The following is a 22659-nucleotide window of genomic DNA, read 5'->3' on the forward strand; positions in this document are numbered from 1 at the left end:
GAGGGGGGGAGGTTTTTGCTATAGGATGGGTGTGCTTGCCAGAAAGACAAGAGAGAGACAGACAGAAAGCGAGAAATCACCCCCCAAGGGGGATGGCCACACCGCAGACCCTTCTCCATTCTCCTCTCGGGATCTTGGGCATGCACACGCGCGCGCCCAGCATGAGTTTAAGTCATGGGGTCTGGGACTCAAACCATGGTTGACTACGTGGTTCGCCTACAAGTCCAGTGATGTAGCCATTACACCATCTGCTGGTCCCTAGAAATCCATATTCTAGAATTAGGCCTACTTTCTGATGTCTTTATTAAATGCCTCATGCATTCAGCAAACTGGAACTCAGATGTCTCCACGAGAGACTGAGTGAGAGTTCTGAGAATTATTCAGCTGACAGTCCCTAATTGTTTCTGGCTCAGTCTTTAGGAGTTTTCTGTGTATGTGTGGCTTTGTATTTAGTCAGAGACTCAATGGGATCCCCAGGCTGAGTTCTGGAGCTCGCTCTTTGGACAGCTATTTCTTTCCTAGTATCTTGCCCCTCACCCTTCAGTCATTTCATGTGTCCTCAACTCAGTGAGACTGCCGAGATCCTCCCGGGGCTCCCTGCAGGGAGAGCCAGCGCCATGACAGACTCAGGTCGTCTGTTTCCCTTTCCCTCCTGGGCGTGACGGGCCTGTGCTGCCTGTTGCCGTGTCTGATAATAGCTGCTGAATACATATTTTGTTCAGTTTTTTCCTCTTACAGCAGGAGGGTAAGTCTAGTCCTAGCTATTTCATCATGGTTGGGAATGAAAGTCCCAAAACACTTCTTAAACGTCACTCACTCCCTAGATTACTTTAAAGCTCTTCTATTCCAGGTACAAATTTTATTTTGGCTGCAACTCAGAAATTACATGTCATTTGGAAAATATTCCTTCACTGAGCTATACATATCTTCTAAATCTTAACACATTTCATTATAAAATATCAAAAACCATCATATTCCTTAGTATCATCATCCATCTCATCAGAAAAGTCTTTAACTTTGGAGAAGCCATCAAGCTCATAGCGACAGGTGGAAGTTACCTGAATTCTCATTCTCACTAGAAAACTCAATTACCATTGACAGCAAACACGGCTGGTTCTTTTCTGTGAAGTGACAGGCTCACCTCATTCATTTTTGAAGAAACACTTGCTGAATATCCAATGCCTAACAACTATGATTTGTTCGTCATGTTTTCCAAGAGGTGAGACTCCATGAAAAAAGGCAGTTCAGCTTGTACTTTGTCCATGCAGGTTTTTCCTAGCGACAAGCGTCTTACTCTGGAAAGCAACAGAAAATACACAGTGTTCTTCCTAGCGTGTCGTACAAAATATTAAAGTGACATGGACTCGAGGGTTGCCTCCTAGCGCAGCAGTAGCATGCTGCTCCAGAGAAGCCAGATCCCACACAGTGACTGCGGTTCTAGTCCCTGCCCTGGTCCGCCTGGAACACGGGGAGGAAGAGGGTTGTATGACCAGACCCTGTGAAGGGTGCTTCTCTCCCCTTGCCTCCACTTTCACATGCACGTGGGCTCTATCACAAGTAAAATAATTGTTAATGATATGGGCTTGAGGAGTTTAGAGAAACTAGTCATTTTTACTGCTTAATCAAGAGCACTCACCTTTATATTTTCTTAAAGAACTATTTCTTTTTATTTATTATTTTTAGATTTGACCAGAGAGAGACATAAAAAGAAAAAAGGAAAGTGAGAAATAAGTCATCAGGATCAGGATGCAGACGATGGTCAGCCATGTAGGAGTCCAACACCCAACCACCAAGCCACACGTCTCTTATATTTTTAAGTGCTAGAACCACAGACTGGCCCTAGTCATTAATAGAGCCAGAGCCCACATGGCTGACTGCATGGTTCAAATCCCAGCCCCAGTGGCTTAAAAAACACACCGAGCATGTGAGCATGCATGTCCAAAATCCCAGGAAGAGAAGGAATGGTAGTATGACCAGGCCCCATTCAGGGGTACTTTCTCCCCTGCCCCATCTCTCCCTGATGAGCACCCACTCCACTACTTTTATTCTTGTTCAGATGCCAGCATTTTTTGTTGTTGTTTATTGTTGTTGTTATAGAGCACGTGCACTGACTAGAGAGAGACAGAGAGAGGGGAAAGTGAAAAAACATCCCCCGGGGGAGATGGTCACACCACTATCTTTTCTCCTCTGTCCTGTCAGGATTTTGGTCACATTCACAACATGCCCAGTATGTTTTTCCAGCCTCTGGGTCCGGGACTCAAGCCACACTGTCTGCCATGTGGAGTCCAGCCACCGTAACCTCCACACTGCTGGCCGGCCCCCCAGTTTAGTCTTGCAGAGGCAGTACAGCTATCAACACAGTTTTTTTAAACAGGAAGATAACCTTGTAACATTATGATTAGAATATTTTGACCTGGTCAACCCCATGAAAGGACCCTAGGGGAGAACCAGCAGTTAGCATAATGGCTATGTCACTGGACTCCCATGTAGTCAACCACAGTTCGCGTCCCGGACCCGGTGGCTTAAAACTCAAGCCGGGCGCGTGTGCGTGCATGCCCAAGATCCCGAGAGGAGAATGGAGGAGAAGGGATTGCGGCGTGACCATCCCCCCTGGGGGGTGATTTCTCGCTTTCTGTCTCTATCTCTCTCTCTGTCTGTCTGGCGAGCGCACGTGCCCTATAGCGAAAACCTCTCCAAACAAAAAAAACAAAGAAAGGACCCTAGGAATCCTCCAACCACATTTAAGAACTGCTAACCTAGGTGAAGAATCAAATGCAGCCTGTATTTTTAACTGGCAGAAATTATTTTGTTTTGTTTTGTTTTAATTATTTATCTAATTTTATTTGTTTATTTAATTTGACCAAAGAGGAAAAAAAGTAAAAAAGCAAGCCACCAGGTCCAGCACTTGAACCGCCCTGTGGGAGTCTAGCACCTTAACCATCACACTACTGGCTCCTCGGGAATCATTTTCTTGTCGAAGTTGGAGCAGTGCAGATAACACAAAAGGGCTGGTTTGTCCTGTCTCAGCATCGCCCCACAAAGGCCTCGTACTGAGGAGCCTTTTCAAACTGGCTAAAGTGTCTGTTCTTGCCTTTAGGGAAGCTATTGCAGTTGCCAAGGCCCGGCTGCGCCCAGAGGACCCTGTCCTAAAGGACCTGTATCTCAGCTGGGGAGCCATCCTAGAAAGGGATGGCCATTACGCCGTAGCAGCCAAATGGTAAGCCCAAGGGGATCTGGCGCACACCCAAACAGAGACGCGCTTCTGCCAAGAAGAGCAGGATAAGAATAAGTTGAGAGGTGGAGGTAGAGACTGGAAATAAGAGACCGTGTGTTTTAAACCCAGCTTCATCTGACTCATCAGGGTCCACCTTACTGTTTGTGTAAATCGCCATAACTAGTCAAACTTGAGTAGCACGCTCAGAAATTGCATCTTGTTCCTGTGAGATGCTGGGGTTTTGTTTGTTTGTTTGTTTTTTGTGGTTTTTTTTGTTTTTACTATTGTGCGCATGTAGTCTCCAGAGAGAGATGTGCAGAGGAAGAGAGAAATCTCCCCCCAGAGGGGATGGACACACCACAGTCCCTTCTTCATTCTCCTCCTTGGATGTTGGACACGCACACAGACATGCCTGGTGTGTTTCTCAAGCCACTGGATCCGGGACTTAGATTGTGGTCAGCGATGTGAGGTCCAGCCTCCTCCACCACGCCGCCGGCTGGCCCACTCCTAATGTGTCTTATACTATACAGTCAGGAACATGAGGGAATGGCTGCTCTGTCTGGATTCAGTCAGCACGTGCCAAGGCTCCTGTATGTCCTTAGCCCGTAGATGTTGCCACAGGCACCGTGCTGAGCTGGGCTGGCCTCTGGCTTCACAGGGACCACAGGAAGGCCCCAGCCACAGTGTGGGCGGAAAGGCTACCCTGGGCAGTGGGAGTATGAGAGCTCTGCGTGACACTTTGTGTGGGTTTTCTCTGATACAGCTATTTAGGGGCAGCTTCCGCTTACGATGCAGCCAAAGTTTTGGCCAAAAAGGGGGATGCGGCGTCACTTAGGACGGCGGCGGAGTTGGCTGCAGTCGTAGGAGAGGATGAGTTGTCTGCGTCCCTGGCTCTCAGGTGTGCCCAAGAGCTGCTTCTGGCCTGGAACTGGGTGGGAGCCCAGGAAGCCCTGGAGCTGCATGAAAGTCTGCAGGTCAGTCTGCTCTTTGATCTACTGGATATAAGTGGGATGGCTCCCAAATCCTCTCCTGGTCAAATCCAAGTGAACAGCCCAGCAATGCAGGCTTGCTGACTTGGTGGGTGTCTTTCGATATGCCCAGCAGGCGCTGTCTGTGCTCTGCTGAAGGTCCAGGCTGGTCAGTTGCCATATTCAGAGTGAGAGAGGATAAAGTCATTCGTAGTGAATGCCATCGCTTACCGGTTTGCACAGAACATCTCTGAGTAGACCAGTAAGCCCAGACCCTGGTCTGGAAGTCTGTTTCTTCACTCCTGCCATCAGCATTGTCTTCAGGGGCCCCTCACACAAATCACAGTGCCGTAAAAGCCCACGGCTGCTGTAGTCTATAACTGCACGGAGAAAGAGACGTGTTTTATTTCTTAAATGTTCACTCATTCTCCTCTAGTTAAAATTTAGTGATTTGCCACTGCTGCCTTTGACACACCAAGGCTGAGGTTACTTTTAAAGCGATGGCACTCTCCCACGCTTAGTCTGTTTGAGATGCCTTTGCTGGTCAGATGAATAAGCTTTTCAAGTTTCCTTTTCCCCAGCAGAATAACTGGGTATAAAGACAGGTCCTAGCTGGACACTGGAACTCAAAGGAAGACGAGAGGAGAGAAAGGAGCTTCCGGGAAACAGCAGACTAAAAGTGGAGGCAGAAGTAGTACACCTGAAAGATAATGAATGCCACGAGGTGTGTTATTTACGAAATTCCCAAATCTAGAGAACTTCTCATTCACAACCATCAAAACTTTTAGAATGGTGGTTGAACATTTCATTTTTCCCCTCTTTAACAGCATCCTTAACAAAGCAAGAAATCCTGTAAAATTAGGTGATAAGGGTTCTCTGGAATGTGCTTACCTGAGAAAATATTATTATTGTACATACAGCATCTCGTGGCAATAAAATTAGGTGATAAGGGTTCTCTGCAATGTGGGTACCTGAGAAAATGTTATTATTATTGTACATACAGCATCTCGTGGCAAGTGAGAGTCCCACAGAAATAAGGAATTCCAAGGCCTTTTCTCTGTGTTCTCATCTCCTCCAGCAGCTCTTAAATGTACCAGTCGTGGCCTCTACAGCCTGTCTCAGCCCTCAGATCTACAGAGCTTGTCTGCTCCAGCACCTCTGGCTGTTATTACACTTCACACCTTCTTCCTTAGTCTGAAGTTGGTGCCGGGAGCAAGAGCCCACTGAGCCCTGCCTTTCCATTCTCAAGCCGGGCCCAGCCTGAATGTGGCCTTGGTTGTAATGGGTGGGGCTGCTGAGGCTCCATGTTAGAGAAATGATTTCTTGGATAGAACTCCTACAAAAGGCACCTGGAGAGCACCTGTCAGATTGCCTCTCGGTCCTCTCACACGAGACTCAGCTGGACAGGCAGCTCTCTAAGGGTTTGGTCGCTGCGGACACAAAGGGGACTACTTTGAAGACCTAAGAGAGCTCTCCAGGTCATGCCAGTGCTTTCCCTGGGTGACAACTCCTCCTCTTTGTTTTGGGTGCCAGGGTCAGAGACTAGTGTTTTGCCTTCTTGAGCTACTATCCAGTCGTCTGGAGGAAAACCAGTTCCCAGAGGGCAGAAGCTCCTCCTCTTACCATGCTTGGACCCTGGACACCCAAGGGCCCTTCGTGGAGAGAGTGACTGCAGTGTGGAAGAGCAGCTTCGGCGTCCACACCCCAGCGCAGTGTCGGGTAGCCTTTGAGAAGCTACAGAACATCAAGTACCCGTCTGCTACAGTCAACACTCCCTCCAAACAGGTACCTCGTCTGCACCAGCTTTGACACTCGTCACTCAATAGTAAGACGTTGCAGTCCATGTCTAGTATAAGGGAAACAAGTGGAATACCGGTCTGCATCTCAGAAGAGACTAAGGCAGGCCCAGGCAACGGCAAGGAGCCCTACAGTCTAACTGAAGTCTTTCAGCTCTAAAGTTAATCCTAGAGCACTGTTTCCTTTTTGTAAAAGTCCAAAAAATGTAGGAAAGTACAGAGAAGGACATAAGTACTTTCATTCACCAGAATTCACAGAAGTCCACATTTTGTTATTTTTTGCTTTATAGGGTGTTTGATTTTGTGTGTTAGTTTGGGTTTTGTTGTTATTTTACTTTAATTCTTTAAAAAAAAGTGCTGGGTCAACAGGTGGCACGGTGGTTAAGGTGCTGGATTCCACATGGCCAACTCTGTGGTTTGAGTCCTAGATCTAGCAGATTGAAAAACATGCCAGGCTCGGGACCAGCAGGTGGCATAATGATTACGTTGCTGCACTCTCATGTAGTCAACTACAGTTTGAGTCCTGGCCCCAGAGGCTCAAAACTCAGGCCAGTGCCTGTGCATGCGTGCCCAAAATCCAGAAAGGAGAATGGAAGAGAAGGAATTGCGGCATGGCCATCCCCCATGAGGTCTGATTTCTTGCTTCCTGTCTCTCTGTCTCTCTGTTTCTCTGGCAAGCGCATGTGCCCTATAGCAAAAATCTCTCTTAAAAAAAAAAAAAAAAAAAAGAACAAAAAGAAAACAATGCCAGGCGTGTGTGCATGTATGTATATCTAGCAGTTTCTTCGGAAGTTAAATATACATAAACACCGTGGCCCAGCAGTTCCTGCTGCCTAGATGTTCTGCTAAAAGAAATGAGATCGGGCGTCCACACAAAGACGTGTACATAGATGTTTGCAGCAGGTGGAAACGGCCCAAGTGTCTTAGCAGTTGGTCAGTGCATAAGCCTAGTGTGGTGTATCCATTCAGTGCAATATTATATTCCTTAACAATAAAAAGGAACCAATTACTGATATACAGATAATATCGGTGAGTCTCAAAAATGTTATGCTAGGTGAAAGAACCAGGATATAAAAGACTACACACTCTGGTTTCATGTATATGGATGTTAGAGGAGATGAGATGAAAGTAGCAGAAAATATCAGTGGTTGCCAGTGGGTGAGGTGAACAGAGTGACTGTAAGAGAGCACACGGGAATATTTTCAGTTAGTGGAAACGTGGTATGTTTTGATTTCAGTGGTAATTATAAAAACACATGTTTGCCAAAACCCATGAAACTGCATATCTAAAACTGGAAAGCTGAGGGCCAGCCAGGTGGTATGGTAGTTAAAGCAGCTGGATCCCACGTGGCCAACTGCGCAGCTCAAGGACTGGACTGTGGCTTGAGAAACACACCTGGTGCATCAGCATGCATGCCCAAAATCCTGAGAGGAGAGTGGAGGAGTCAAGACTGCAGTGTGGCCATCACCCCCAGGGTGTGTTTTCTCACTTTTCCTCTCTCTTTCTGTCTCTCTTTGGGGAGTACATGTACCCTATAGCAAACTTTAAAAACAAATTCCCATTGGTTTCTCTAAATTGTACTCTAGGTTTGGCTTAGTTTGGTTTGAACTATAGCTTTTAGTTCCAGAAATGTACTTTTTTTTTTTAAAGAGAGACTTTCATTATAGGGCACATGTGCTCACAGAGAGTCAGACAGAGACCAAGAGACAGAAAGCAAGAAATCATTCCCCAGGGGGGATGGCCACATCGCAATCCCTTCTCCTCCATTCTCCTCTTGGGATCTTGGGCAAGCACACACATGTGCCCAGCATGAGTTTTCTTTAAAGAATTACTTATTGATTTTATTTCTTCATTCATTTATTTTCATTTGACCAGAGAAAGACATATCAAGACAAGGAATGTGAGGAAGCAAGCCACCAGGTCCAGGACTCAAACCATGGTTGGCCATGAGGGAGTGTTCAGCACCTCAATCACCACACATGCTGACCCCTGGCATGAATTTTAAGCCACCAGGTCCAGGACTCTAACTGCTGTTGACTATGTGGGAGTCTAGCAACTTAACTAACCATTACTTTATCTCCTGGTACCACCACTTCTTGTTTTAATTAAATGCAGTGTTGAGGCATTTACTCAATGTGAACAGGCTGTAACATCAGACGTTGTATGTTACTGTTCAGTTAGATTATGAGCATTTCTCTTTTTTTTTTTTTTTTTTTTGGAGAGGTTTTCGCTACAGGGTGCGTGCACTCGCCAGACAGACAGAGAGAGACATAGAGACAGAAAGCGAGAAATCACCCCCGAGAGGGGATGGTCACGCTGCAATCCCTTCTCCTCCATTCTCCTTTTGGGATCTTGGGCATGCACGCACACGCGCCCGGCGTGAGTTTTAAGCCACCGGGTCCGGGACGCAAACCGCAGTCGACTACGTGAGAATCCAGCAACATAGCCATTACACTAACTGCTAGTTCCCGATTATGAGCATTTCTGATGAAGACGCAAAAATGGGTGGTGGAGCGAGGAGGATCTTCCATAAATGTGCATTGGGTGTGTCTATTTCCAAGTTACTATTAGGTCGTTGGGAAGTATTTTTCTGTTTTTCTATACAAAAATGTGTCATGCCTTTCCCAGTGACCCAACAGAATGGTTCTGGCATCATCCTTGATGTCCCCACCGTGGGAGGATGTTTAACTAGCACTCTGGCTCCTCTCTCCAGCTCCTGCTTCACATCTGCCATGACTTGACCTTGTCTGTGCTGAGTCAACAGCTGGCCTCCTGGGACGAGGCCGTGCACGCGCTGCTTCAGGCTGTGGTCCGGAGCTACGACTCCGGGAACTTCACCATCATGCAGGAAGTGTTCTCAGCGTTTCTCCCTGATGGTAATTGATGCCTACCTCTGCCTGGGGCACACTCACTCACAGAGGACACAGCCACCGCCAACGCTATGGCACTGGGAGTACCTAGGTTAAGATGAGATTGGCTAGTTACATCATATTAGTAGGAAGTGCGAATTTTCTTACCTGAGCTCCTAAGGGGTAGTCAGAGTGACTGCTCCATTTTCCTTTACTTATTAGCCCTACCCACCTCACTGCCCCTCAGCTTGAGAAACATACCGGGCACGCGCGCCTGAGTGCACAAAATCACAACAGGATGGAGAAATGAAGGAGAGTGGATTATAGCGTGACCATGTCCCATTGGGGTTACTTTCTCCCTCTGGCAATTTCAAATAACAGGGTGAGTGGTGGTAGTTAAGGTGGCCGGATCCCACGTGGTCAACTGGGTGGTTTGAGTCCCAGACCCAGGAACTTGAGAAACATGCCAAACACACACAAAGGCATGCCCAAAATCCTGGAAGGAGAATGGAGAAGGGATTGTGGCATGACCGTTCCCCATGGGGGAGGAGGGTACTTTCTCATTTTCCTTCTCTCTCGATGTCCTGACTTCAGTGAGCGGATGCACCCTCTAGCAAAATTTAAGGGGGAGAGGATAGAAAAGCCACAGGAAAAAGATAGACATTTCTATAGCTATGTAATTAGTCACTGAACTAAAATGCTTGTGAATTTTCAGGAAGAAAGTGAGATTTTTACCTAAGTTAGTGTGGACCCAGAGCCTTCAGTCAGGCAGATGAATCCTTTTTGGTCGTACTTTGAATGACCCCAGCCTGTAGCAAACAGAACACTGTCCCTGACTGGGAAATGCTTAGCCCAGTTGGCTTCTGCAGGAAGGTCTACGGTCCATGCATCACCTGCAGTTCTTTTTCCTGAGGTCTTCTGGGTGATAGGAAGCAGAACATGAAGGCAGAATGCCCGGCTTCTGGCAGAGGAACAACTCACAATCCTTTTCTTCTCCTAGGCCCTGACCAACTAAGAGACAAACTGGATGACCACCAGTCCGCCATTACACCAGCTTTCAGTAGTTTGGAGGCCTTCTTTCTTTATGGGCGTCTATATGAATTCTGGTGGTCTCTCTCCAGGCCTTGCCCCAGAGCCGGGGTCTGGGTAGAGGCTAGTCTCAGGACATCCTCCATTGAGCAGAGCCAGCAGTCGGACAGTGGTGGTGCTGAAGCCCCTGACCCTGAGGCATCTCCATCAGAGCCAAGCGGGCCTTCAGAACTGGACTCAGGACTCACAGGAGAAAGTGAGCGGATGCTGAGCATGTGTAAGGTGCTCTTGTCAGAGCAGCACGCCAGTCTCCAGAACTCAGAGAGGACGGTCGCTGAAGTCCAGGAGACCTTGGCAGAAATGATCCGCCAGCACCAGAAGAGTCAGCTCTGCAAATCCACAACGAACGGTCCTGAGAAGAGGGAACCTGAACAGGAAGTAGAACAGGCCCCCTCTGGTCCTCAGGGGCAGCGGTAAGTACTGAGCCAAGTACAGGCGGGATGAGAAACACCTGCTGACCCTCACATAAGGAGGCCAAGAACGTGCACGATGCTGTTAGTTGGGTCACCCAGAAGCAGCATAATGTAGCAGCAAAGGCGTTGGGGTCAGATGTGGGTTTTAATCTGGTCCATACCAAGTGACCTCAGACAAGTTTTTCAGTGTCTCTGAGCTTTAGTTTTCCTTTCTCCAATGAGGGTTCCAACTCCCATCTTGGTATCAGATCAAAAAAAAAAAAAAAAAAAAGATGTAAAGTGTGGAGTTGCATTATTGCATTACTAAAGAAAAACACTGTTTTTCAGTTGTTCTGTACCGTTACTGATAAAAGTGTGTTTATGCAAAACACGCTGAACTGAGAGAATGCCAAATGGTTGGAATGCTGTGCCTTCCTGATGTTTTTGTTGAAGATAGGGGCCAGGTGTGGGGCAGGAGCCACAATCAGTCACTGCAGAGCTGGGTCTGCCCATTCCTGGCCCTGCAGTGGGTTGCAGTGTAACAGTCACTACTTGGCTGTTGTGGGGAATTCCTTTTACCTTGGTTGTGTCCTCTAGCGCAGGGCCCAGAACATAATGACTAGTAAAATCAGTCAACTCACAGCTAGTATTACTAACTTAAAAGAAAAAAACCTAAGCACCTTCAAAGCTCTTATTTTTGTCCTCTAACAATAGTACCATTGAGGGACCAGCAGATGATATAATGGTTCTGTTGCCAAACTCCCACATAGTTGACCACAGTTTGAGTCCCAGATCTGGTGGCTTAACACTCACATCGGGCACATGTGTGTGTCTGTGCCCAAGAACCCAAGAGGAGTATGGAGGAGAAGGGATTGCAGCATGGCCATCCCAAATGAGAGGGATTTCTCACTTTCTGTCTCTCTGTCTCTGTCTTTCTGGTGAGTGCATGTGCCCTATAGCAAAAAATCTCTCTTAAAAAAATAGTGCCAGGGACCAGCAGTTAGCATAATGGCTATGTCGCTGGACTCCCATGTAGTCAACCACGGTTCGCGTCCTGGACCTGGTGGCTTAAAAAACTCACGCCGGGGGACCAGCAATTAGCGTAATGACTATGTCGCTGGACTTCCATATAGTCGACTGTGGTTCAAGTCCCGGACCCGGTGGCTTAAACTCACGCCAGGCGTGTGTGTGCGTGCCCAAGATCCCGAGAGGAGAATGGAGGAGAAGGGATTGCGGCGTGACCATCCCCTCTGGGGGGTGATTTCTCACTTTCTGTCTCTCTCTCTGTGTCTGCCTGGCGAGCGCACGCACCCTATAGCAAAAACTTCTCAAAAAAAAAAAGAAAAAGTACTATTGAAATCATGAGTCAGATTTGAGTCACTTTTCTAGTAAGCTGCCACGCACGAGGCTGCTTTACGTTTGCTTTCTGTAACAAGAGAATGCTGACGAGTCCTCTAACCCACTGACTTGACTTTTGGATCACAGGACCTCTTTGAGAAGCTTAAAACACTCTGCTCAGAAAAATGCGCATCCCCGTGGTTAGGGGCACTGCCTGTTTCCCAGAGAAATACAGGCTACCTGCACTTGACTGCGGTCAAGTTCCAGAAAGGTTCTAAATTTCCTCAAAGCTCTTTGTCCAAGGGATTTAGGAAGTGGTAAGGTTCAATAATTGCATCTTGAAAACTTTTTTTAGGATTTTGCCATAGGATACATGCACTGGCTAGAGAGAGACAGAAAGGGAAAGTGAGAAATCATCCCCCAGAGAGGACTGCCACACGTTATTCCTCCACTTCCCAGAATTTCAGGCCCTCACACACACCTCACTAGTGTGATTTTGAAGCTGCCAGGCCCAGGACTCAAACCATGGTTGGCCATGTGAGAGTCGTTGCCCTAACCACCATGCTACCTGCTGTCCCCCACATCTTAAAAGCGTTTGTATCACATCACATTCCGTTGCCTTCTGTCTCTGTGTAATTACGTTGCGTAACAACGGGCATATGTTCTGAGAAATGTGCTGTCGGGCTGTTGCCTCATCGTGTGAACATCACAGAGGGTACTGACACAGACCTGCATGGGATAGCTGACTGCACACCGAGGCCGTGTGGAGCCTGTTGCCCTGAGGCCACGGACCCGTCCAGCATGTGCTGCACTGCACGCTGTAGGCAGTTGTAATACAGCCACATTTGTGTATCTAAACAAAGAAAGGTACAGTAAAAATCTGGTGTTAAGTGGCCAGACAGTGGCACAATGGTAAAAGGCAACTCTCAGGCAGTCCCATATGGGAAGGTTTCGGCTCAAGTGTGGACACCTCCCTGAGTACGTCAGGCACCTGCTCGCGCATGATCCAGGGCTGTGGATCAGTGTCAGGACCCCGTTGGAGGTGCTGTGTCTCTACCTCCCTTCTTTCCCCATCTCTCTTTCAAAAGGAATAAGTAAACTTACATATACATGTATATACACATACTTACATACGTACTAGGACCAGCCTCATGGTGCAGTGGTTAAGGGAGCCAGATCTTGGGGCCAGCAGGTATCGTGGTATTTGGGGCACTGGACTCCCACATGGCCTGCCATGGTTCGAGTCGTGAGCCTAGAAGCTTGCTTTCCTACTTGCCCTTTCTCTCTCTCTCTCTCTCTTTCTCTCCCCCTCTCTCTCTCCAAATAATAATGATTATAATAAATGAAATAAAATAATTATTTTAAAAAGAGAGAGAGAAAGATAGCCAGATCTCGCATGGCCAACCACAGCTCAAATTTTGCCCTGGCAGGTTGAAAAATACAACAGGTATATGTGCGTAAATACCCCAGATCACAAGGGGATAGAGAAATGAAGAAGGGATTATAGCATGACTGCGTGCCATCAGGGAATGCTTTCTTCCTTTCCACTCTTTCTCTCTGACAAGGACAAATACCCTCTGGCAAAATTTTTTAAAAAACACAGAATAACCACTGGAGAGGATGTGGGAAAATTGGAGTCCCTGTGCACTGCTAGTGGGAATGTAAAATGATATAGTCACTGTGGAGCATTATGGCCATGCCTAAAAACATAAATAAATAAAAATACACTAGCAGTTAGCGTAATGGCTATGTCACGGGACTCCCATGTAGTCGACCACAGTTCAAGTCCTGGACCCGGTGGCTTAAACTCACGCCGGGCACATGTACGTGCGTGCCCAAGATCCCGAGAGGAGAATGGAGGAGAAGGGATTGTGGTGTGGCCATCCCCCCAGGGAGTGATTTCTTGCTTTCTGTCTCTCTGTCTTTCTGGCTCATGCACGCGCCCTATAGCAAAAACCTCTCCAAAAAAAAAAAAATAGAACTGTCAAAGATTCAGCAACTCTCCTTCTGGGCACATACCTGGAAGCGTTGAAAGCAGGATCTCAGCGTTTATGTCGGGGTTCACAGCAGCATTCTTCACAGTAGCTAAAACACAGAAGCAGCGCAGATGAATGGATAAGCAAGTGTGCATATTCATATGGTGGAACACTAGCCTTAAAGGGGAAGGACGTTCCAGCATGTGCTGCAGCGTGGTTGAATCTTGAGGACATTATGCTAATCTTGAGGCCACTATGCAAAGTGAAATAAGTCAGTTGCAAAAGATGCACTGTGTGATTCCACTGTTATGTACTCAGCATAGTCAGAATCTTAGAGCAGGGCCAGCAGGTAGCACACTGGTTAAGGTGCCGGACTCCTATATGGCCAACCATGGCCTGAGTCCTGGACTAGGCAGCCTGAAAATCACTGGGTATGTGCCCAAAATCCCAAGAGGAAAATAGAAGGGAAGGTGGCATGGCCATCCCCTCTGGGGAGTGATTTCTCACTTTGGCTCTCAGTCTCTCTCTGGCGAATGCACGCACCCTGTGACTAAATCAGTCAGTCAGTCTTAGAGAAGGAGAGTTGTGGTTGCCATGAGGGAGAGTGGAGGAGTACTGTTACTTGGTACAGAAAATTTGCATTTTATAAGACGAACAGTTGTGGAGGTAGATAGTGGTGAAGGCCGGGCAGCATCACAGGTGTGTTTAATGCCACCGAACTGCACTCGAAAAGTGACTAGAGTGGGGATGTGTATGTCATGTGTGTTTTACCACAGTAAAAACAACTGGGTGGGAAAAAAGTTAGCCGGGGCAAGATATATGACTCATACTTCTTTTATTATTATCATTAGTAAACAAGAAAAAAATGAGCCCGTTTCTCTACCTGAGTTAACCAAAAGACTTGCAGAAGCACAGGAGAGAATGGCAACGTTTCCTGAGAGTGTTAAGGTAAGGGCCTTAGCCGTTCATTTGGCAAAACATTACATTTTCTGTTATCCCTTGACTATAGCTAATTCTTCAGTGCCACCCATTTCTCTGCTCAGTTTCTGAACTCTCTAGCCATATGTGCTTGAAAGTTTAGGATCTAGTTATCTGTGGTCAGCAGAAATGTTTGGTGAGAGTAGAAGTATTGATCACACAAATAACTTTATACTTCAGTCTTCGGAGACACCAGATTGTATTGTTGGGCAGTAAGAAGTAAAACTTAAGTCGGTGCCATGTAACCGATAGCTTTTAGACGGACAGGCATATTTAGTTAGCTACGGCCCTAGTAGTAATGGAAGTATCGTTTTGTCAGTTGGTTTGAGTAGAGCTCTAGGAAAAGATCTGTCATTCGAAAAGGATATCCCAGCAGCCTTCCCAATTTGAGTATCATCTATCAGAGAAAGCACTTGCATTGGGAGAGAACTGACCCAGCCCAGCCTGAGAAGGTGCAAGCCGTGCCAGTGGGTGCGTCTGGGCTCCCAGTGCCTCTGCAGGTGTGTGTGAGCTCTCTTGCAAACGCTGCCTCATTCATCCTGTCATCTTTCAGACCTGGCCCTTCCCAGATGTGCTGGAGTGCTGCCTCGTTCTGCTTCACCTTGGGTCCCAGTGCCCTGATTGTGTGACTCGGGAAATGCAGCAACAGGCTGAAGAGCTCCTTGGGAAATACGGCAACACCAACGCTTACAAAAGACACTGCCAGACTTCCTGCACATGACCTTGGAGAGACTGTGCCAAATGCAAAATGTTCAACACCTTTCACCTCTGCAGTTACACCACCCCAGACGTTTACTCTGACCTGTAGTTGTTTTTGCACTGATCCAAAATACAAATGAGGGTTGAGTTTAAATCACCTCTGGTGACCCGTAGACACAATGGGATCGGACTCCAGACTCAGTTGTGGTGTCCTGCCAAAGGAAAGATCATGAAAAGCTAGCAGTAGCTACTCAGACCTAACACCTGCTGAGTGAGTGTCACTTATCGCTAAAGCCTTACACAGGTTTCACCCAACGAGGAGAAACTTCATCACCCAAAGTGTTACATTCTTCCACACAAGCTACCTGTATACATACTTTGCCTGATCATAAACTTACCATTCTTGTTTGCCATAGAATTGCCACATTTTATGAGTTGGCAGTTTTTTGGGTTTTTTAAGTTATTCTTGTTAACCCAGGCTCTCCCACTCTCGCTTTCAAAGATTGCACTTTGGATGTGAAATAGGCCTTAACCATCATGTTGATTCTTTGCCCTTTGATCTTTAGGTTATGGTGTTATTGGTCTATGTCATTGTTTATTTGGACAAGTTACTTACAAAGTTTCAGAACAGATAACTAGCTCAATGTGAGTGATCCCTTCAGTTTTATAAGAAATGATTGAAAGCGATCAAATAGCTCAGGAAGAAATGACTATTTTTAGTGGTTCTTGATCTTTTTTAGGTCACAGGACTTTTTGGCTTTCAGATCACTGGACTGTAACAATGAGATTCTAAATATTATTTAATTATAAATTCTTGTTTTCTCTTAAGTTAAACAGATCAACAATGTATGGCACAGATGTTTTTGTAATATCCCGGTTGCTAGAATGAGAAATTCTGACCCTCTGGGGTGAGGGTAGGAGGGAGTACTCCTTCCTGATAACTGAAGTGTTTCTTTTGAAATTCATTATGAACGCTTTTCTGCTCCAGTGTCTAGTTGATTTTTCAATTAATTCCTAAGGTTGAGGTTGTTATGAGAAAAAAAATGCCATTCTTAGAAATAAAATTCACTCTTAAATATTTATTACTAAGAACTTTCTCCAGGAAAGAAAAAGAGACAGTTTTCAAAGACATTTGTATTTAGCTTTGGAGTTGAAAAACTGCTAAACCCAATAAAGTTAGTATTTTAGAACTTAAATCTTCAGGGCCAGCTCCAAAACATAGCATTAGGTGCTGCTTAGGGAGCCGGATCCCACGTGGCCAACCACGGTTCGAATCTCAGCCCTGGCAGCTTGCAGACACATCGAGACGTGCATGTGTGCCCAAAATCCTAAAGGGATAAAGAAATGGAAGAAAAAGAACTGCAGCGTGACCACACCTCATTACTTGGGCGTCCTTTCTCTCTCAGAAGAAATAAGTAAACTTTTAAAACCATAATATCTTTTAAAAAGAAAGGGAAAAACCTTTCAGTAGTTTCCCATTGCTTTTCAATAAAAGATAAAAGTCTTGAAATGATTTGCAAATTCTTGCCTGAATGCTGACCCTCCTGTCATTACACTCAGCCTAGCCTCTGGATTCCAGCCACACTGGCCTCCGAGCTGTTGGAACCCACCACAATCTCTCACCGCCTCAGGGGTTTGCCTTAGGTTGTTGTTCTGCCTAGCTCACTCTAACTCATCCTTTAGCTCTCAGCATAAATGTCCTGTAAAAAGACCCTTAAAATGTCCCTAAACCGCAGCCTCAGTGACATCAGTGTCTTATGCTTTACAGTTCACAAATTGCATTTGTGAATTATTTACTGTGGCAACACAGATTGTAAACTCCAATGAGGGTAGAGATGAAGTCTTCTATATATTGTTTAGCTCCTATTTATATGTCGTATTTAGTAGGTGCTTAGTGAAAATTCATGACTAAATAAACTAAGAAATTGAAAATATGCTCATTGGTAGCTCAGATTTAAAGTACTGAAAATTGAGTTCATTCATAACAGCACTGGCTGACAGCCAGGCTTGTGGTTAATATTCAGTCTTACAAGGCTAGCAGAACACGAATTCAAACACGTTTGGCAGTATATGCGGAAGGATTGAATTAGGCCCAGCTTATTCTCTTGACTACCCTTTAGCACATCCCTGAGTTTAACTATTCACACAGCCCTGTAAACACACACCATGAAGTTCTTGCGAATTCTAACAGGCTTGTGCACTTTCCTTTGCACTTTAATAAATGCTTACCAGGGCCAACAGCTGATGTGGTGATTAAGGCACTGGGATCCCACATGGCCAATGACAGTTCAAATCCCAGACTGGACAGCTTGCTTTCTCACGTTCCCTCTGTCTCTCTCTGGCCAAAATGAAAAATGATAAAATTTAAATAATTCTTTAAAAACATAATTGCTTACCCTCTCCCATGCAACTATCAGACCACCCTACTCAAGTTCCTCAACTCCATCTCAGCATTTCTCCTGACATGTCTGTCCTTGACTGCAAAAAAAGATGAATTCCCTACTTTAATCCAGATCAGGAAGGACATCTGGGTGGTGCTCAGTCACCAGCAGGCCAACGCACCTGGTCTATACTGTTCTCACCAATATTACAGTGTTATCTTTTTCCTTACATGGAAACCTCCCAGAGTTCTAGATCTGCTGTACCTGACTCCTCACAACCCCACGTTTTTGTGCCAACAGAAAGAGCTGGAAACAAAGTCCATAGCCAAATCGAGGATAACCGAAGTTCAATTTGTATGAAAGAGTTCCACTAATTAAGTGAATCTATCAGATATGATGAAATGGCCACCAGGAAATAGAATGAAGCCAGTTTCCTAGTAAAGCCTGACAAAGTTATTAAAAGCGTCACCAAGTGAAGCTTTTGGGACAGTGGAGGCAAGACAATCCCCTACACTGACGAAAACTGACCACCTTCTAGAGCCAGCATCCTTTGCTATGAAAGACCAAACCTTCATGCCAGTGGTTAAAAAGAAGTCTTTATTTTACAAAATTAAAAACATAAATAATATTTACAAGCATCTTAAATACCAGCTTATAATACTTGACATTTTTGAATCATTTCAAATTGAGTTTTCCATACGCTTTTAAAATGCAAGGCTATTCGTCCACTTCAGTGAGTTACCTGTTTTTATTTCCACCATTCAAAAGGGGTTTTTGATTTTTTTGAAACTGTCCAGGCTATAGTCATCCAAAGACATAGTGTACTCTAAATGACTAGCTTTAAAAAAAAAATCCTGAGCTTCCTACCCCAGTTGTGGGATGTTACTCCAATAGAACTCTACATGCCAAATTCCTTACTGCCCTGTTTAGATGTAACAACTATAATCTTCTAAGGACTCACATTCCTGGTACTCACATTAATTAATCCAACTCCCTAACTTCTCACATTTGCTGAAAAGAAAAGCGGGGATAATGGAGGAGAGAAGTGGAGAAACACACATGACCATCTGAAATCACATTACTGAAAGGACAACAGATTTATGACCCGAAACTGACCTTACTAACTTCCTTCAGGATCTAATCCAGGGTACTTTACTATAGGGGAACGTAGAATGATTTCAGATGATGCATATGTAACAGCGAATCTCAGTGGCACAAAGGAACAGACTTAAAGACACTGGAGTGGTCAACTTAATACACACTTGTGGAGTTTCTCGCGAAGGACAGGTAGACAGACTTACTAGGATTATTTGCTTTTAAGGAAAGTTTCATTTTCTGATCTTCGAATTTCCGCACTGAGCAATTCATTCCCATGTAATAGTACATAAAGGCTACCAACATCTGAGGAAAGCAAATGTCCTCATAAAGGGTCAAAAAAGAAAAGAAAGACTCAATATCTACATAGAACCCACTTCACAAAAACACCATTTTGTTCATTCTTTCCAGAAGACCTCAGCTCAGCTGAGAATCATAGCAAAAATCATCATCAGCGATTAGCAACAGATTCAAAAGAAAAAGAATGACAACAGGTAAGAGTTATATACATTTTACTAGTTTGTTTCAGACTTGTCCTGGATATTTAAAAAGGTGTTCAAATGAGCCATGGATGCTGGTGGCAACTGGAGAAGAGGCTTGGAATGAGGAATAGGGAAGACTTGTTTACAAATTCCAGAGCAAACTCCCCTCTTCTGGATCTAAAATAAAGACATGTTTTGTCTTCGGTAAAACAAAAGTCTTTCTGCTCACTGCAGATGGCAGGTGCGGTTTGCTCAGGAGAGGCGTTTCCTCGGGGAAGAAGTACCCAGTCGGCACAGCGAGCACCACCCCGGGGCCGGGCCCACCCCACTCGACCTGCTTCCATCACTGCTGCATGTTGTTGATGAGCGCCAGGATGCTCATCTTCTCCTGGGCAGAGTCCACGTCCTCATTCTGCTTCTGGGCCACTCCCGTGCCGAGGCCATAGAGCCGGCCACAGTACTTGGCATCATCGATGCTGTCCTCAAAAAACAACTGCAGAATAAGACAACTGGTGAGGATCAGGCAGGAGCCACGCCCAGTCTAACCTCCACATCACCACTCCCAGCTAGCTCTTCAAACCCTGAAATCCAGCAAGCTAGAAACTGACTTCGCAAAGCTTTCCACATGCAGCATTCCCATACTCCACTCTCTGAAGAGAGGCTCTCCTTTCTGGTCAGACTTACACTTGCCGTGCATGCTGTCACCAGGATGTCTGTGCTGCTGTTTTGTACAACTGTCCCCTTCTCCTTTCCCTTTAACAGGCAAGGCAATGGCTAAGAGCTTAGGCTTTGGACTCAGACTGACTCACTGCGTGACCTTGGCAAAGTCACTTCAACTCTTGTAAGTCACACACCCGTACCTATGAAATGGGGCCGTATAAGAACAGGGGTATGAATGATGAGATCCTCGATACGAAGCACTCAGGCCAGGCATCTCGCCACTGCCACTACTGGGCAGGCGAAGTCCTTGCCGGGGGTGGGGAGGGTGTCTAGCATGCCACAGGATGGGAAGCTTCATCTCTGGCCAGAAGGGCATCTGTTTCCCACCAGGGTCTGACCACCTAAACCGTCTCCACACACTGCCACATGGACCATGGGAGGCAAAACCATCCCCAGTTGAAAACCACTGCCACAGAGCACTTCCCTGCACGTGTTAACGGTAATAACAGCTGTAGTTTTATGAGTACTATCCCTTTTCATCTTGTTTGCTCTAAAAGAAAGTGCCACACCTACATATCAATTCCATTTGTGTCATTCCTCAAAGTGTCAATAAAGCATCACTTTTTCACAATAGCCTCTCACTTCCTCTGCTTCTTCAAACACATTTAAAAAGCTCTGAGTGGGCAAGAAAATAAAAGGGAAATTGGGGACCAGCAGGTGGTGTGGTGGCTAAGGCGCTGGACACTCCCACATGGCCGACCAGGGTTCAAGTCCTGAATCTGGTGGCTTGCTTTCTCACTTCTTCTCTCTCTCACTCTCACCCTCTGTCTCTCTCTGGTCAAATTAAAAAACTAAATGAATGAATAAATAAAATAAATAATTACACTTAAAAAAAAGAAAACAGGGAAATTGAGAATCTTCTCACTAATGAGTCATAGTAAACCCGATATAGTCTTTAACGACTAACGGAACTCAGCATAAGTGGGTGGTCTCACACAGGTGACCTCATTTAGAAACCAGCAGGAGAGATCACTGAAAGGCCTGGAGCTGAGAGGAGCACGAAGTTCGCCTCTGGACTTCGAGTGTGGGAAAACCTGGGTACTCCCAAGTGACTTCCGCTCCGCAGTGCTGCTTTCACCTTTCAGACTACATCTGAAATGTGAGTACCATCACAAAAAACTGCTTTCCAAGTGGACTTCAATTCCCAACAGAAACGGCGCTGGACACTCCCACATGGCCGACCAGGGTTCAAGTCCTGAATCTGGTGGCTTGCTTTCTCACTTCTTCTCTCTCTCACTCTCACCCTCTGTCTCTCTCTGGTCAAATTAAAAAACTAAATGAATGAATAAATAAAATAAATAATTACACTTAAAAAAAAGAAAACAGGGAAATTGAGAATCTTCTCACTAATGAGTCATAGTAAACCCGATATAGTCTTTAACGACTAACGGAACTCAGCATAAGTGGGTGGTCTCACACAGGTGACCTCATTTAGAAACCAGCAGGAGAGATCACTGAAAGGCCTGGAGCTGAGAGGAGCACGAAGTTCGCCTCTGGACTTCGAGTGTGGGAAAACCTGGGTACTCCCAAGTGACTTCCGCTCCGCAGTGCTGCTTTCACCTTTCAGACTACATCTGAAATGTGAGTACCATCACAAAAAACTGCTTTCCAAGTGGACTTCAATTCCCAACAGAAACACCACAGTTCAACAAACCTCAGCCTACAAAGATCCCGGCCCTCAGCCTGCAGCAAGCTGCTGCACAGAGGCCTTACCTCCTTCATCCTGAAGAACGCCATTCCCGTCAGCAGCGAGTCGGAGCCCGCCTGGTGCTGCCTTCCAATCCTCTGCAAATCTAACTGGTCGGCAACTTCCTGCAGACCTCCCTGGAGACGGAAGGGAAACAAAGACATGTTACAGACCCCGACACTCCTCTATTCTATTCATGAGCTCATTTAATTTTGGTGGCAGAAAGTAACAACGGGCCATTCCTGTACCAGGCCTCAACTCTTTTCTTCCCTCCAAATGGTATCTTGTGTCACGTTGCACTTTTGTTCCTTTTTCTCTATCATTAATTTTGCCAGACCTCTACCCTTTAAAATCCGCTGCTAGTTGAAGGTGAGGAAACAGTGAAGGCCAATCCAACTCCAGACAGCAAGCCTCCTTGTCAGCAGTTTACTGTGGTACTTATTCTTATCCTGAAGTCCAGAACCCCCTAAGAATCTGGTACACTGCAAACTCCATCCCTAACAGACTACACATATACCTGGTGTCGCCAACTGCTTCACCAGGTTCATGGGCCTCAAATGAGGAAAGCCTGCCTGGGAACGGGAGAAGCAGAGACCTCCCTTCACGGCCAGGTTACCACCCCGACACGGTGACCACACAAATCCCTGGACCAATCCACCCCACATTACCCCTACACCTAGCAGAACCCTGGCACCTGGCAGGCACTCAAGAATGCACACTGGGGGACCAGCAGTTAGCTAATGGCTATGTCGCTGGACTCCCACGTAGTCAACCGCGGTTCGGGTCCTGGACCTGGAGGCTTAAACTCACGCTGGGCGAGTGTGCATGCGTGCCCAAGATCCCAAGAGGAGAATGGAGGAGAAGGGATTGTGGCGTGGCCATCCCCCCGGGGAGTGATTTCCTGCTTTCTGTCTCTCTGTCTCTCTCTGTCTGTCTGGCGAGCACATGCACCCTATAGCAAAAACCTCTCCAAAAAATTTAATAAATAATATATA

General features: G+C 46.1%; 2 protein-coding genes across 5 annotated transcripts in view; one reads left to right on the top strand and one right to left on the bottom strand.

Moving 5' to 3' along the window:
* Positions 1–16631, top strand: part of GEMIN5 (gem nuclear organelle associated protein 5) — a 56818-nt gene extending 40187 nt beyond the window's left edge. For both annotated transcript variants that reach the window (XM_006165098.3, XM_006165097.3), the window contains exons 22-28: positions 3098–3217; positions 3978–4188; positions 5716–5967; positions 8692–8854; positions 9828–10329; positions 14474–14570; positions 15154–16631. In XM_006165098.3, coding sequence (XP_006165160.1) covers positions 3098–3217; positions 3978–4188; positions 5716–5967; positions 8692–8854; positions 9828–10329; positions 14474–14570; positions 15154–15321 — 1513 coding nt within the window. In that variant the 3' untranslated portion in view covers positions 15322–16631. The remainder of the gene's footprint in view (positions 1–3097; positions 3218–3977; positions 4189–5715; positions 5968–8691; positions 8855–9827; positions 10330–14473; positions 14571–15153) is intronic.
* Positions 16632–18256: 1625 nt separating this feature from the next.
* CNOT8 (CCR4-NOT transcription complex subunit 8) overlaps positions 18257–22659 on the bottom strand; it is a 37974-nt gene continuing 33571 nt past the window's right edge. For 2 of the 3 annotated variants that reach the window (XM_006165102.3, XM_006165100.3), the window contains exons 6-7: positions 21691–21801; positions 18257–19750 (exon numbers count right to left, since the gene is read on the bottom strand). In XM_006165102.3, the coding sequence (XP_006165164.2) occupies positions 19601–19750; positions 21691–21801 (261 nt within the window). In that variant the 3' untranslated portion in view covers positions 18257–19600. The remainder of the gene's footprint in view (positions 19751–21690; positions 21802–22659) is intronic. The other variant, XM_027766953.1, reaches the window with a different exon arrangement.

The sequence above is a fragment of the Tupaia chinensis genome, unplaced genomic scaffold, assembly GCF_000334495.1.
Source record: "Tupaia chinensis unplaced genomic scaffold, TupChi_1.0 Scaffold143796_1, whole genome shotgun sequence".
In the NCBI taxonomy this organism is placed as follows: domain Eukaryota; kingdom Metazoa; phylum Chordata; class Mammalia; order Scandentia; family Tupaiidae; genus Tupaia; species Tupaia belangeri.